The following is a 13,293-nucleotide window of genomic DNA, read 5'->3' as shown; positions in this document are numbered from 1 at the left end:
ACGCAGAGCGCAAGAATGCAAGGATAGAACTCAATACTTCACGCACCAAAGCTTTAACTCAACTAAACTAGTGCAGTCGTTGCCAGACTCAATGACGTATAGGCTATATCGTATAAATGAATGCAAAGTGTTTGTTTACATATTTTGAAAGAAAATTACCTCGCAGCATAAGCGGAGTTGGGAATTGTCTGCTGGGGGAGGGGGGCAGATTTTTGGTCGGTCTCGGACCTTTCATTTCAGGAATAAAGATGGTCATAAAGTCAGAAATAAAGATGGTGACGTTGTCAAAAAGTTGGGGGAGAATGGCCTCCATAGCTCTGTCCATGCCTCGCAGATAGAGGATTAGAAACCCCTGGGTGGAGCCACAAAAAAAAAAAAAAGTTTGTAACTTACTTCGGAAATTGAGACTGCTTGTATGGTTTACCGACTGTATGAATCAATGAGAGAGGATACATTTCTGTCGTTCTTTTTCTTCCCACGACCAACTTCTTTCTCATCTCCAGGTTTTACGACTTTTTGATAAACTTGCTGAGATTATGCTAGATTTAGGCAGGATGCTAAAAGCAAGATGCTAGATGCTAAAGACATGCAAATTATGCTAGATCTAGCATCATTATGCTAGATCTGACAACGCTGATGTCATCTCATTTCACCTAATAACAATTTCACCGGATACAGTGCTTGTCACTATATTCGCTTCAGCCGCTCATATTTAGAATAATAAGTCATTGAAATTTTACAATCCTTAGTTAAGAATCATGAAATATAATTATTTATAAAATTTGGTAAAACAGATGGTGTGACTTGTAATTAGAATAGTTATACGAGGTTTCACTAAAAAATAACAGGACTCGAGCCAAAAGTACGGTTAACTGTCACAAACTTACAACTTAAAGGTGATTCCCTTCAACATACTCCGCTCCCCTCTCTATGCACATTTGAATACGAAGTTTTCATTGTTGTAAGCAGTTGTGAAAATATCCAGGTGTGTCTGTTTTGAGTACCACTCTCGTTTTTTGCTTCTGATTTACCTCTTCAACAGTCTGAAAATGAGTTCCCTTGAGAGCGATTTCACTTTCGGAGAAAGACAAAAGTCGGAACACTGACAAGCCCAGCGAATAAGGTGGGTGTTCCAACACTGAAGTCTTCTTAGCTGCAAGAAATTACTTAACGGTCAAAGCAGTATACGAGGGAGCATTTGTAACGTAATAGCCCCAATAAATGTATTTGTATGTATTTCTAATTTTGAAAAATATTTGTAAGAGCACAATGATGATATTTTGCGTAGAGAGAGAGAGAATCTTCAGCGCCCAATCCTGTGTCTGAAGTGTGCTGCCACCTGGTGGGCAACTGCGATGTTAGTGCCGGAACCTAACCGTGCCGTACCGAATTTCGAAATCACTTCGGGTTTAACAGGTAAGACGTAGGGTTAGATATTTGACCTAGTCTAGTTTTTGGTCTAAAATCAACACATGTTAAATTATATTCTTTCGTAAAATTGTGTAATGGAAAAGAAAGTTTTATGGTACCATTCTAACATAAACGGGGCAAATTTATTCCTATATTTGGTCATGTAAACCTTCAAAATTAATTTGTTAAGATTATTTTCCACGAGGTCTTTTTTACTAGGTATCATCTTGTGCTTACGATTTATATTCAAGTCAAGTCTTATTTTTATGTTTTGGGTATAAAAGAAAATCTATTTAGGGTAAAGAGTACTACAAATAATACGATTTATATATTACTATTTCTTATCTTCGATTTCTTCGCTGCAACTGCTGTTTGTTTTGTTATTCAACGTGTAAAAAATCATTCTTTTAGTTGCTATAATTCACACGATATATATATTTATTTAGACCCGTGCTGGCTTCAGTCTAATTTTAAAAAAATACTAGAGGCATTGCACGCTACGTACTAAAATTTAAAGCTGCTAAATCCAAAGTCCATCAAGGAAGGCAAGCATCAAATGCAGCTGTCTTTGATTATCGTGTAAAAAAGCGGATGGTCTACGAACTTGAACTACGTTCGCTTCTTCTTCCAATTGAAAAATTTGAAATGTACTTTATAAAACCATTTACTGTTTAATGCGATAATTCATCAGTCACTTGGTTGTTACGGAACCATAAGCGCCAACGTAAGTATGGAACATTAATTGAAAGACTATCTAAATATTCTTTTAAGGTAGTTTACCTCTGAAGTAGCAGAACTTTTAGGCAGATTTTATTTCGCGCACAAACAATGGTGTGGAATTTTATACCAATAATCCTTCAGTAAAAGAACTTGAAGAATTCGATGGAAAACTAGTCAACATTAGTTTTGCAAATTTTTGAAGTTCACCCTTTTTCAGCAAGCCGTTAAAGGAGCATCCACTGGAAGATCGTGAACTACGGAATATCATCCACGAAGTGCAACCAGGCCAAAGAGAGAATGTATTCTGCATCAAGAATGAAATCTTAATTAAGAAAACCAGTGGCATACGAGACCATGGTTGGAGGATAGTCATCCCAAAGGAAATGGGGTATCCTATTATGAAGTAATTTCACACCGATGAGATTGGCGGTTTCTATGCTGGTTATTCGAAGACAATAGCAAAAATAGCCTCCAGATGTACCTGGAAGACCTTGTACAGTGACGTCAGTGAATACGTGAAGAGGTTTCACCGATGTCAACTTTGCAAGGGCGCCATCAGAAAAAGGCAAGATGTATACTACAGCAGAAAGTTTACCACGACGAAAAACAGCTGGTACCTTGATACCGTTGGTCAACTTCCGAATTCTGGACCTCACCGTCATATCCTCGTCATTACTGACGCAGCATCACGGTTTGCCATGCTTTAACCATTGTGTTTCCTGAATTCCAATGTTATATGGAAACACTTGATGAAATTGTTCATGTTAGGTCAACCTCAGAAAATTATCCATAATCGAGCTCAAGTGTTCTATAGTCACCATATGAAGCAATTTCTGTTCAGTTTAGGTATTCAAGATGTGAGTACAGCACCATACAATCCTAGTAGTAACCGCTTTGAGAGAGTGAACAGAGGTCTCAAGAATATGTTGCGTGTTAATGTTAATGAACATCAAAATAACTGGGCGGAACTGTTGGATAGAATCCAGTTCACTTTAAACATCAGCAAAATGAGAGTACAGGATACGAGCCATCCGAGTTGTTTCTTGGAAGAAAACTTCACACACCTCTTGATGTTTTGTGGGAAATAGTTTTCGAAGAGTTAACACAAGCACATGACAAGGAAGAGAAGTTAAGAAGAGTCATAATCAATATTGGCGAAGCATGGCGAAGAAAAGAGAAATGTTATAATAAAAATAGAGAACCTTATAATTATTCTGAAGGTCAAAGGGTATTAGTAAAAATGTTTCAAAAGGCTTCATTAATGAAACATTACACACCTAAGTTATCCCCTTGTACTATGGACCATTTGAAATCATTAAGAAACACACCTTAAACACACTTTGGTTGAGGAAATGTTACCAACGTAGTATTGTGATAAAACGTCAGGTTAATCATGTAAAATCTTACATTGATAATAATAATGAAACTTAGTAGTTAAAATATATGTATTTCTTTTCTTTGTAATAATTGTTAGAAATTGTCTGTGGTTTATATATTTTTGCAGAGAGAGGTATAACATATTCTTCCAACATATTGTAAATCGGATTGGCAATATTATAGTAAGAGGTTAAATATATATTTGTAAAATACTGGAAAACTGTAAGTAGAAAAGTTGCTTGTGATCAACAATTCTTTATCAATTTATTGTAGACTATTACTTTTGGAAAGAAAAATTTTTAAAGAGAGACGGTAGTATATATTATGTAACGTAATAGCCCCAATAAATGTATTTGTATGTATTTTTAAATATGAAAAATATTTGTAAGAGCATGATGATAATATTTTGCGGAGAGAGAGAGAGAGAGAGAGAGAAAGAGAAAGAGAGAGAGAGAATCTTCAGCGTCTAATCCTGTGTCTGAAGTGAACTGTCACCTGGTGGGCAATTGTGGTACTAGTGCCGGAACCTAACCATGCCATACCGAATTTCAAATCACTTTCGATTTAGCAGGTAAGACGTAGGGATAGATATTTGACCTAGTCTAGTTATTGGTCTAAAATCAACACATGTTAAATTATATTCTTTCGTAAAATTGTATAATGGAAAAGGAAGTTTTATGGTACCATTCAGGCATAAACGGGGCTAATTTATTCCTATATATGGTCATGTAAACCTTCAAAAATAATTTGTTAAGATTACTTTCCACGATGCCCTTTTACTAGGTATCATCTTGTGCTCATGATTTATATTCAAGTGTTATTTTTATATGTTTCGGGCACTAAAGAAAATCTATTTAGTGCAAAGAGTACTACAAATAATATGATTTATATATTACTATTTCTTATGTTCGATTTCTTCGCTGCATTTGCTGTTGAAAGAACACAACAGGTTTGCTTTGCTATTCAACGTGTTAAAAAATCATTCTTTTACTTGTTAATAAATACTTTGTTGTTTTGCGAATTTCGTACTATAATTCACACGATATATACATTTATTAACACCCGTGCTGGCTTCAGTCTAATTTTAAAAATTTACTAGTGGCATTGCAGGCTATACATTGTCGTGATGCACAATTCATTCATTGTTCTGCCGCAAGGAAATTTCTCCTTTTCTTTCTCACTTATTTTTACACTTGGCCGAAACCTGCTGATAATGCTGCTTATTCTCTGTCTGACCTGATGATACGCATTTAGTCAGGAGTAGGCCATTGATATCAAAGAAAACAATGAGCACGACCTTCAGCATTGATTTGCTCTTGCATGCCTTTTTCATTCGCGATGATCAGGGAGTTTTCCAGTGCATAGATCTCCTTTTCTCTTCAGGATCATACTGAAAGATCCCCGTCTCGTCATTAGTGAAGATTTTGGTTAACAAGTCCAGTTCTGCTTCCAGGCGTTACATAGTGTCACTGCAGACGTGTTTCCAGAAGTCCTTCTGCTCCAGTTTTTTGGTATCATTTTAGCGGAAACTTTGCACGTGTTTCTATGGTCGTGCAGACTTGGGTGGACAGACTCGTGTCCAATGTGTCTGCTATCATTCGAATATTGCGCTTGCGATCTTTCCGCACAATGTTTGTCACTTTAGCCACATTTTCCTCTGTTGTTGCTGTGACAAGATAACCTTGTCTTTCATCATCAATGTTCTTCCCTCGCTGAAGCGTTCGTGCTATTCAAATACTTGCATGCGTAACATCGTATTATCACCATACATATCCTACAACAGTTTCACATACTCATTTCGTGATTCTTTAACTTGACAAGGAATTTCAAGTTCATTTACTGCTCAATTTTGCAAATTCGCCATTTTTTCAGCAACTCGATTACACATTCTCTCTCTTCAATCACTGCTCACAGACTAACCTGACTCGAGGCTCAAGATTATTCAACCCGCATGCATTAACATTGCTCGACGTACACTACTGACAAAGTTGCTATTCCTGTCATTTTTAGCGAAGTCTCGCATATATATGCACGGATCCAGGATATGATCAAGGAAGGGGCTAAACCGTAGTTTACCGTGTTATCTACTGTAAAGAAAGTAGGATTGAAGCCCATTTTATCGAGCGTATATCCAGTGTATCTAGTATATTACATCTGGCTTAGCACGACCGCTAACCTCACACAATACAGTTACTTCATGTTCTTATTGACTTTCTGGCATTACTAACGTATCTACAGACATGTTCAAATTATTAGACTGACGCTCAAAAAACGCAAAGGTAATGTTGCAGTCCTAATTTCTGGGTTCTAGAACATGTAATTTATTGATTAAACCACAAATATAGAATCCTTGATTTGTTTACTATACAGTTGAAGTGGTGATATCATCGTTGAATAGCAGATGGCATTAATGAGGGGGAGGAGTTCTGAAAATGATGTTTCAGTTGTAGACAGCTATTGTGGTTTCTACCAATCTGGAGTGTTGTGGTTGCAGTCGTAAGCAGTTACGACGTTCAAAGCATTCAACAGTTCAAATGAGTCAGTTTAAAGTGATCGTGACGTGTTTTGTGTATTAACCTTTTATTCTGTGAAGTCCTGTAATCCTGGCATAATAGGAAAAGCCAGAGATCTTTTTCCGCGTAAAGTGAAAGTTATCAACACTTCTGGCGGAAGGAAGATATACAGTACGGCTAGTAGAGTTGCTAGTAGAGTTAGGATAAGGCATAAATCTGTGAATAGAATCTCTGTTGCAATGAGCAAGAAGCATGCCACAAAGGATAAAAAACTTAATAAAGAATAAGGTATTTCATACGAAATATTAATCTTTGTGTAAGAGATAATTTTCTTGTAAGTATTTCATCAATTAGGATATGCACACTGTATACTAGTTATATTCGAATGTTATGTGCGCACTTGTCTTACTGATATTGAAAATCATGTGTCACACCCACCACAAATTAGGACAGAATTACAGAGCAGTAATTTGGACTAAGTTCGAACGTGTTTCCTCACATAATATTGTAAGAACAGTATTGAGAAACTCAATGTTGAGTCCAATAATTTGAACATGTCTGTAGAATAGCTTTGTATTCGTTATGTCTGAAATGTTTGGATCCGCAGCATCTCATGCTAATTTATATACTACGTCCCGACCGTGATAATGACATACCAGCACTTATGTCGACATTGCTCTTCAATATTTTATGACAATATCCCTTTTACAGTTAGAAAATGACATCTTGGATCTCCAAATCTTTGCAATTTACCGGCCACGAGAAGTTTCATCCCATATAAATTAATCACAAACATTGTAAATACAGTACCTATTGAGATGGATTACCCTTGCCTACATTTGTTTCTGAATCGCTTCAAGAACAGAAGATTTGTTGCGACCAACAAATCCTACCTGTGGTACCCAGTGAACTACCTTTCATATATATTATTCTTTCTCAACTTTATTCCCTTTTTCTGAAAGCTGCAACCGTGTAATCATTAATTTTCGATTATGTACTGGTAGTTTCTGTTACGTACGAATAGTAAATGTAAGTCGAATAGTAATAATATGAATAGTTAAACAAGTATCTGTATTACCCCTTTTTCTTATTATCTGCTATAGATTACGTATTTTCACTATTACATTAATTAACCTGGATTATGATTAGTATAAAAATAAATAAACGTTATTAGATGTAAAACTGAATTAGTGGAAGAACAGTACAACACTTCAAAATAACCCATTAGGCTTTGTACTTCACTTGTGTTGCCATGAGACGAGACAGAACCCTCTGAGGCGAGTCACGAGACGAGACAGATTGCTTGTCTCGTCTCGCTTTCGAGACGGGACAGGAGATGAGACAAGGTGTATTGTGAAATGTCTCGTCTCGTGCCTCCTAGTATTGCCACGAGACGAGGCGAAATAGAACCATTCGAGAAAAGACACGAGACGAGACGAGATGAGACATGCTTTACATGAGACGAGACGAGACAACATGAAGTCTCGTCTCGTGGTAACTCTAGTAATAATAACTGTTGAATGTATAAAGAAACGCAGTGAATTTCATGTGTAGAACAACATAACACAATTTTCTTATTTAAGTATTCATGAAGCGTGTTTATTAGACGCCTATGGACTAAAGCTGTTCTTCCACTCATTGATTCAACTATATTAGATCTCATAACTAATTCATAAAGCAAAACACGAATTGAATGATCGGGGGTGGAATTGCATGTTACATATTTCTTAGAAATTGTTGGTCATGAAAAAACAATTTGTTATGTGGAGGCTTTCTGGTTCAAATATGTTTGCATGAACTCAATATAAAGAACGTATAGGGAAAGAGTGCGCGAAAGCAATGGGGTAAAAAGTATTTGCCAGTAGGCCTATGATGAAGAAGTTACTTACCTATTGTAATTGAGCATCTCAGCGACTAACTTTGTTAAAGTCTGAATATCATCTGAATCTTTAAAAACGATCTTTTGCAGGAATTCTTGAGCTGTTAGAAAGAAAAATGAAATCTTTAAGTTTTATATCTTAGAGTTATGCCGGCTAAGCGAAAAGAAACAGTAAAGATGAAAAATGAATGAAATGAAGGAAGTGAGAAGAAACAGGAAAACTCCGCGAAAACCCAGCACACGGAGTTTATCCACCACAAAGCTCACTTGGCGCAAGGTAGGATCGAATCGAGAACCTCATGCACCAGAAATGAACGCTCTACCACTGAGCCACCGCGGCCCCAGCTGTTAGAAAGAATACACTATATTATTAAGATTGAAAACTATACGGTAGAAGTGAGGAATGTCATAAAATTAAACAAAACGAGAAACTCTTACACACATCTATGATGTACGGGGGAAAAGCTATACAACTTTCTTAATGAAAGCAACGAATACAGTTTTGCTGTGCAGAAAACGGATTAGTTTTCAAATATTTTTTCTCAACATACATTGACTGTGATTTTCCTTGTTTTTTTCTTTCTTTTCATCTGTAGTCTTTATTTGAATTCAATTGCTTACAATGTTCCTCATTAAATATTAAAGAAAAACAAATTTTAAAAAGTGCACAATTTTAAATTCTATAGGTAGATTAATATACCAATTGAGTACAAACAGGAATACTATTATTTATTAAAAGTGAGTTGCTTTGGACCTGATCCACTTCTTTCGAAATTCATGACTATTATTTTGCTCATTCTTACAGCTCTATAAGCTACCTTCAAATAAACATGTTTATCCCCATCTCAAAAGAAGTTGGTTTATATGATATGTATATACAGGGCGTTTCAAAACGACACCGACAACGTTTGGGAGGTGATTCCTGACACCAAGATAAGACAAAAAGTATAGACCAACCTGGGTACACAAATGCTTCCTTTCGGAGTTATAGACTGCCGAAAACATGAAAAAATTAACTTTAAGAGCCATAGCTCCAATACTACACTCTGTAAAGAAAAAATAGCGACACCTCAATTTTCAAAGTAACTTACACAGAAAACCATAGTTGCAGCCCGTTAGAAGAGGAATAGAAGGAAATGAAGAGTGGGATAGTTCATTTGCGTTATCTGTGACACCTGTGGTGTACGACATCGCTTGTCAATTGTTTGTGTATCAGTAGTATTTTCGATACATGGCACTGAGTGCGTCTCGTAAATTATTGTAGTGAGAAATTCTGCATTGCATTTGTGATGTGTGGGCTGAGGTAAATAGCATTTTATGATTGTTCTTTGCTTTCTCATTGTTTGAACAGTGTCAAGTGGCAAAATTGTTGTTGTGCAGTGATGTTTGTGTGTGATATTGTTGCTACATGTGGACCGTAAACAAATAAGATGGGTAAGAAATGTGAGTTGTTGCCATGTGAACAAGACATAATTCTTGCTTTGCGCAGCTAAGGCAAATCTCTAAGGGAATAGATGGAATATTGAAAATCCATCATTCTACGGCAGGAAGAGTAATTTATAAGCGGAAACAGCATAACAAATCGTCCCTTCGTCAACAGTGTGAAAGAAAAAAGAAAGCATCACCCAGAGCAGATTGCTAAATGAAATCAATAGCACCGCAGATTTAAGGAGTGATTTCCCCAAAAATCGCTTCTGTAGTTTGACATGATCTTGGAACTGCAGTTACTCGTACAACTGTATTGTCTTGACTGTATGAAGAGGATATTACAAAGAAGAAACCGTGTAGAAGGTCGAAACTGACAAAACACAGAGGACTTCAACATGTAGTTTTGTGAGTCGATATTCAACTTGGACTTTTGACAACTTAAAGCATGTCGTTTTCTTCGTTGAAAAGAAGTTTAGAATAGTGGGAAACGATGGTGGTGTGAAGTTGTGGATACGAACAAGCAAGGAACTTGACAAGGATTTAGTTTAAGAGATGCAAATATTCAGTTACTGAGTGATGGTATGGGCTTGGTTCACCGTTAAAGGCATCAGACCAACGGATATATGTGAAGGATGTTTGATGCACGAAAATATCTTCAAATTCTGGTAGTTAAAATTCTTAAAATAGCTAAATACGACTTTTCTGAAGAAAATTTGGACTACTTCCTTTTTCAGGACGATAATACTTCATGTTACCGAGCGAAAATCGTTAATACGTGGTTCAAGAATATGACTATTTAGAGACTCATGTGGCCTACAAACTCACCTGACATGAATCCAGTTTACAATTGGTGGATCAATATGAGCAGAAGATTCAATAGACAACTATCTCAAACAGAATGGAATTCAAAGAACAGATAATCCGGGTGTTATTCCGTGAAATCGAGGTTGCATTTGCAATAGCCTTGTTACCAAAGGGCTCCGATGATTCGCTGCACTGCAGAAAGCCCATGGTGCACATACAAAATACTAGTTTGGTGTATCGTACTTCCCGATGTTTGCACACAATATGTCTTACCCTAAAGAAATTCCATTTCTTGTTTTCTGCTATTGTTGTTGATCTTTTTCAGTTTTATGTATTACTCTTCCTACAAACGATTTTGCTCAAAACACACATAGCTACTTATATATGCATATAAATTCACTAAATTCATGTCAAAATCCTGAAACTCTGGCGCAAGTATTAAGAATGAACTGGTCATTAAGAATATGTATTGTAATATTATCAGGAATTCATGTAAAAAATCATATTGATTAGAGTATGTTGAGAAAACCATATCCGAGCAAGTGTCGCTATTTTTTCTTTACAGAGTGTATGGGACCTACCATAGTGGGGTCAAGACTTCACATAAGAACTGGTATCTACCTTACCAAATATCGAAGTTTCAGAATCCTACGATACTTCCTTAACAATTTTTATAGAGGTAGTTGGTAAGTACTTCAAATTATATGCCCGTAGCCAAACTCCCTCTATAAAAATTGTTGTGTGAGTACATTAGGATTCTGAAACATGTATTTTTGGATAGTTCACGTATTAGTTCCTAAGTGAAGTCTTGACCCGACTACGGTAGATCCCATAGTTCTGGAGCTACTGACTTTTAAAGTTCATTTTTTCATGTTTTCGACAGCCTATAACTCCGAAAGGAATCATTTGTACACCCAGGTTGGTCTATACTTTTTTGTCTTATTTTGGTGTCAGGAATCACTTCCCAAACGTTGTCGGTATTGTTTTGAAACATCCTATATATATATATATATATATATATATATATATATATATATATATATATATATATATATATATATATATATATATATACAGGGTGCGGCACGTAAAACCGGCCCGTCGTAATATTCTGGTATATTGTGTTTTTGGCAACACTTAAATAATCTACCTTCCTACCAAGAGATGGCGTGTCGAGGTCGGGTCAACTTACGTGACCTGCAGCAGTCACGTGCAGCCGCAGCCAGTGAAACTTGTCGAAACCAGTTGAGAAAAAGGCCTCGTTGTGTTAAGCCGGGTGAGTGTCAGTGTGTGATAATGCCGTATTCGATACCCGAGCGTGTTACCATTGTTGAAGGGTTCATTCTCACTGGATCTTTTGTGAAAACAAAGAATTTGTTTCGGGAGAAATTTCCAGGACGTTCTGTGCCAGCAAAAAGCACCATTCAGGAATTGATTGAAAAATGGCGGCGTACAGGATCGGTTCAAAATGCTCCCAGGAACAGACGACCATCTGTCTGCACACCTGATTTAAAGATGCAGGTGGAGGAGATAATGAGAAGAAGTCCTCGAAAGTCAACCAGGAGATTGAGCCAACAGGTTCATGCGAGTGAGAGAAGCTGCAGACGTGTTTTAAGGGGACTGAAGTTAAAACCGTACCGGATAAGTGTTGTGCAAGAACTGAAGGAGCCTGACCTGCAGAAGAGGGTGTATTTCTGTTCATGGCTGTTGAGCAATGTTGCCAGTGGTTTCTTGGATCCACTAATGCTCATCATGAGTGACAAGGCGTGGTTCCACCTGTCTGGGTACGTAAATTCCCAAAACAACCGGTATTGGTCGACAGAAAATCCACACGCAATCCACCAGGTACCCTTGCATGATGAGAAGATTGGTGTTTGGTGTGCCATTTCCGCCACACGCGTTATTGGGCCCATATTCTTTGAGACGACAGTGAACAGTGACGTGTATATGGGAATCCTGGAGGAGTTTTATACACAGTTGACCGAAGAGGAGCGTCAGTTATGTTACTTTCAGCAGGACGGTGCAACATGCCACACATCAGCTGCATCATTGTCCCTTGTGCATGAGACGTTTACATCAGAGAGGACAATCAGCAAAGGCTTGTGGCCTCCTCGGTCACCAGAGTTGTCCACGTGTGACTTTTACTTATGGGGACTGTTAAAGGGAAGAGTATACGAAACAAATCCACACACAATTGAAGAACTCAAGACCAGGATCCAGGATGTCACCAATAGCATTACAACACAAGAACTGACAAGGGTATATATGAATCTCCTCAATCGTGCTCACATGTGTGTTGAAGTGGGCGGAGGACACTTTCAGCACCTGCTGTGAAGGCTGCTGTGAAGGTGAGTAGTCATATTCAATACATTACATTTCATTTATGTGTTGTAGTTAATCATATTCAATACATTACATTTCATTTTATGTGTTCACTTTACGGCAGTGGCGGCGATAAAGGCCCCGCAGACCCCGCGGTGCGGGGGGGGCCCGGACCTGAGGGGCCCCTACAAAGTACGCTCAGCAAGACTCATTTTACATGTCATTTATATTCTTAATGCATTTTGAAAGCGTTTCTACACAGCCTATAACTAATTCTAACAGTTTCATTGCCATTTTGAGCATCGAACATGGAAAAAAAAACTGGATAAAATTATAGACAAATTCTTGCTCCTGAAGAACTGAAGGTTAGGTAAACAGTTCTTACAAATTTTGTGTTCCATTCCATTTCAAGTGAAATATAGTGATAGTGACGCTTACAATACCTCTCCTTAGTTTTATCTTGTGTGTTACGTGTTCCGGTGTGACGATACAAGAAGAGTTTCCCATCCGTTTTATTCTAGGCAATGAGAGCACTGTATTTTACGCGAGTATACAAAAATATTCTACGTTAATTCTCCTCTGTGTGGAATGTAGTTACAGTATAATCCCGGATAACCGAAGCCCGAATTATCTGAGTCACGAACTGTCAAGAACTGAAGAAAAAACATTAGGAATTAGTATTAAATGTTAGTTATGCCATTTAATTGAAAATATTGGGGTTGAATTTTTAATTAATCCCCAATCGTTAACCTATTTCAATCCCAAACAATATTTCTTCAGCATTAAGGAAAAAATACAGCAACATTTATCAACATGACACTTTTCTTTTCACGAAAGTTA

General features: G+C 37.2%; 1 protein-coding gene across 1 annotated transcript in view; it reads right to left on the bottom strand.

Annotated features, from left to right (window-relative positions):
* Positions 1-13,293, bottom strand: part of LOC145672682 (membrane metallo-endopeptidase-like 1) — a 173,744-nt gene that overhangs the window by 67,307 nt on the left and 93,144 nt on the right. Inside the window, exon 5 of the mRNA XM_081741850.1 lies at positions 7,910-8,000. Coding sequence (XP_081597976.1) covers positions 7,910-8,000 — 91 coding nt within the window. The remainder of the gene's footprint in view (positions 1-7,909; positions 8,001-13,293) is intronic.

Source organism: Thermobia domestica, chromosome 2 (assembly GCF_964235325.1).
Source record: "Thermobia domestica chromosome 2, izTheDome1.hap1.1, whole genome shotgun sequence".
Lineage (NCBI taxonomy): Eukaryota > Metazoa > Arthropoda > Insecta > Zygentoma > Lepismatidae > Thermobia > Thermobia domestica.
The sequence above is the reverse complement of the archived record's forward strand: the minus strand, read 5'-3'. Positions and strand labels throughout refer to the sequence as shown.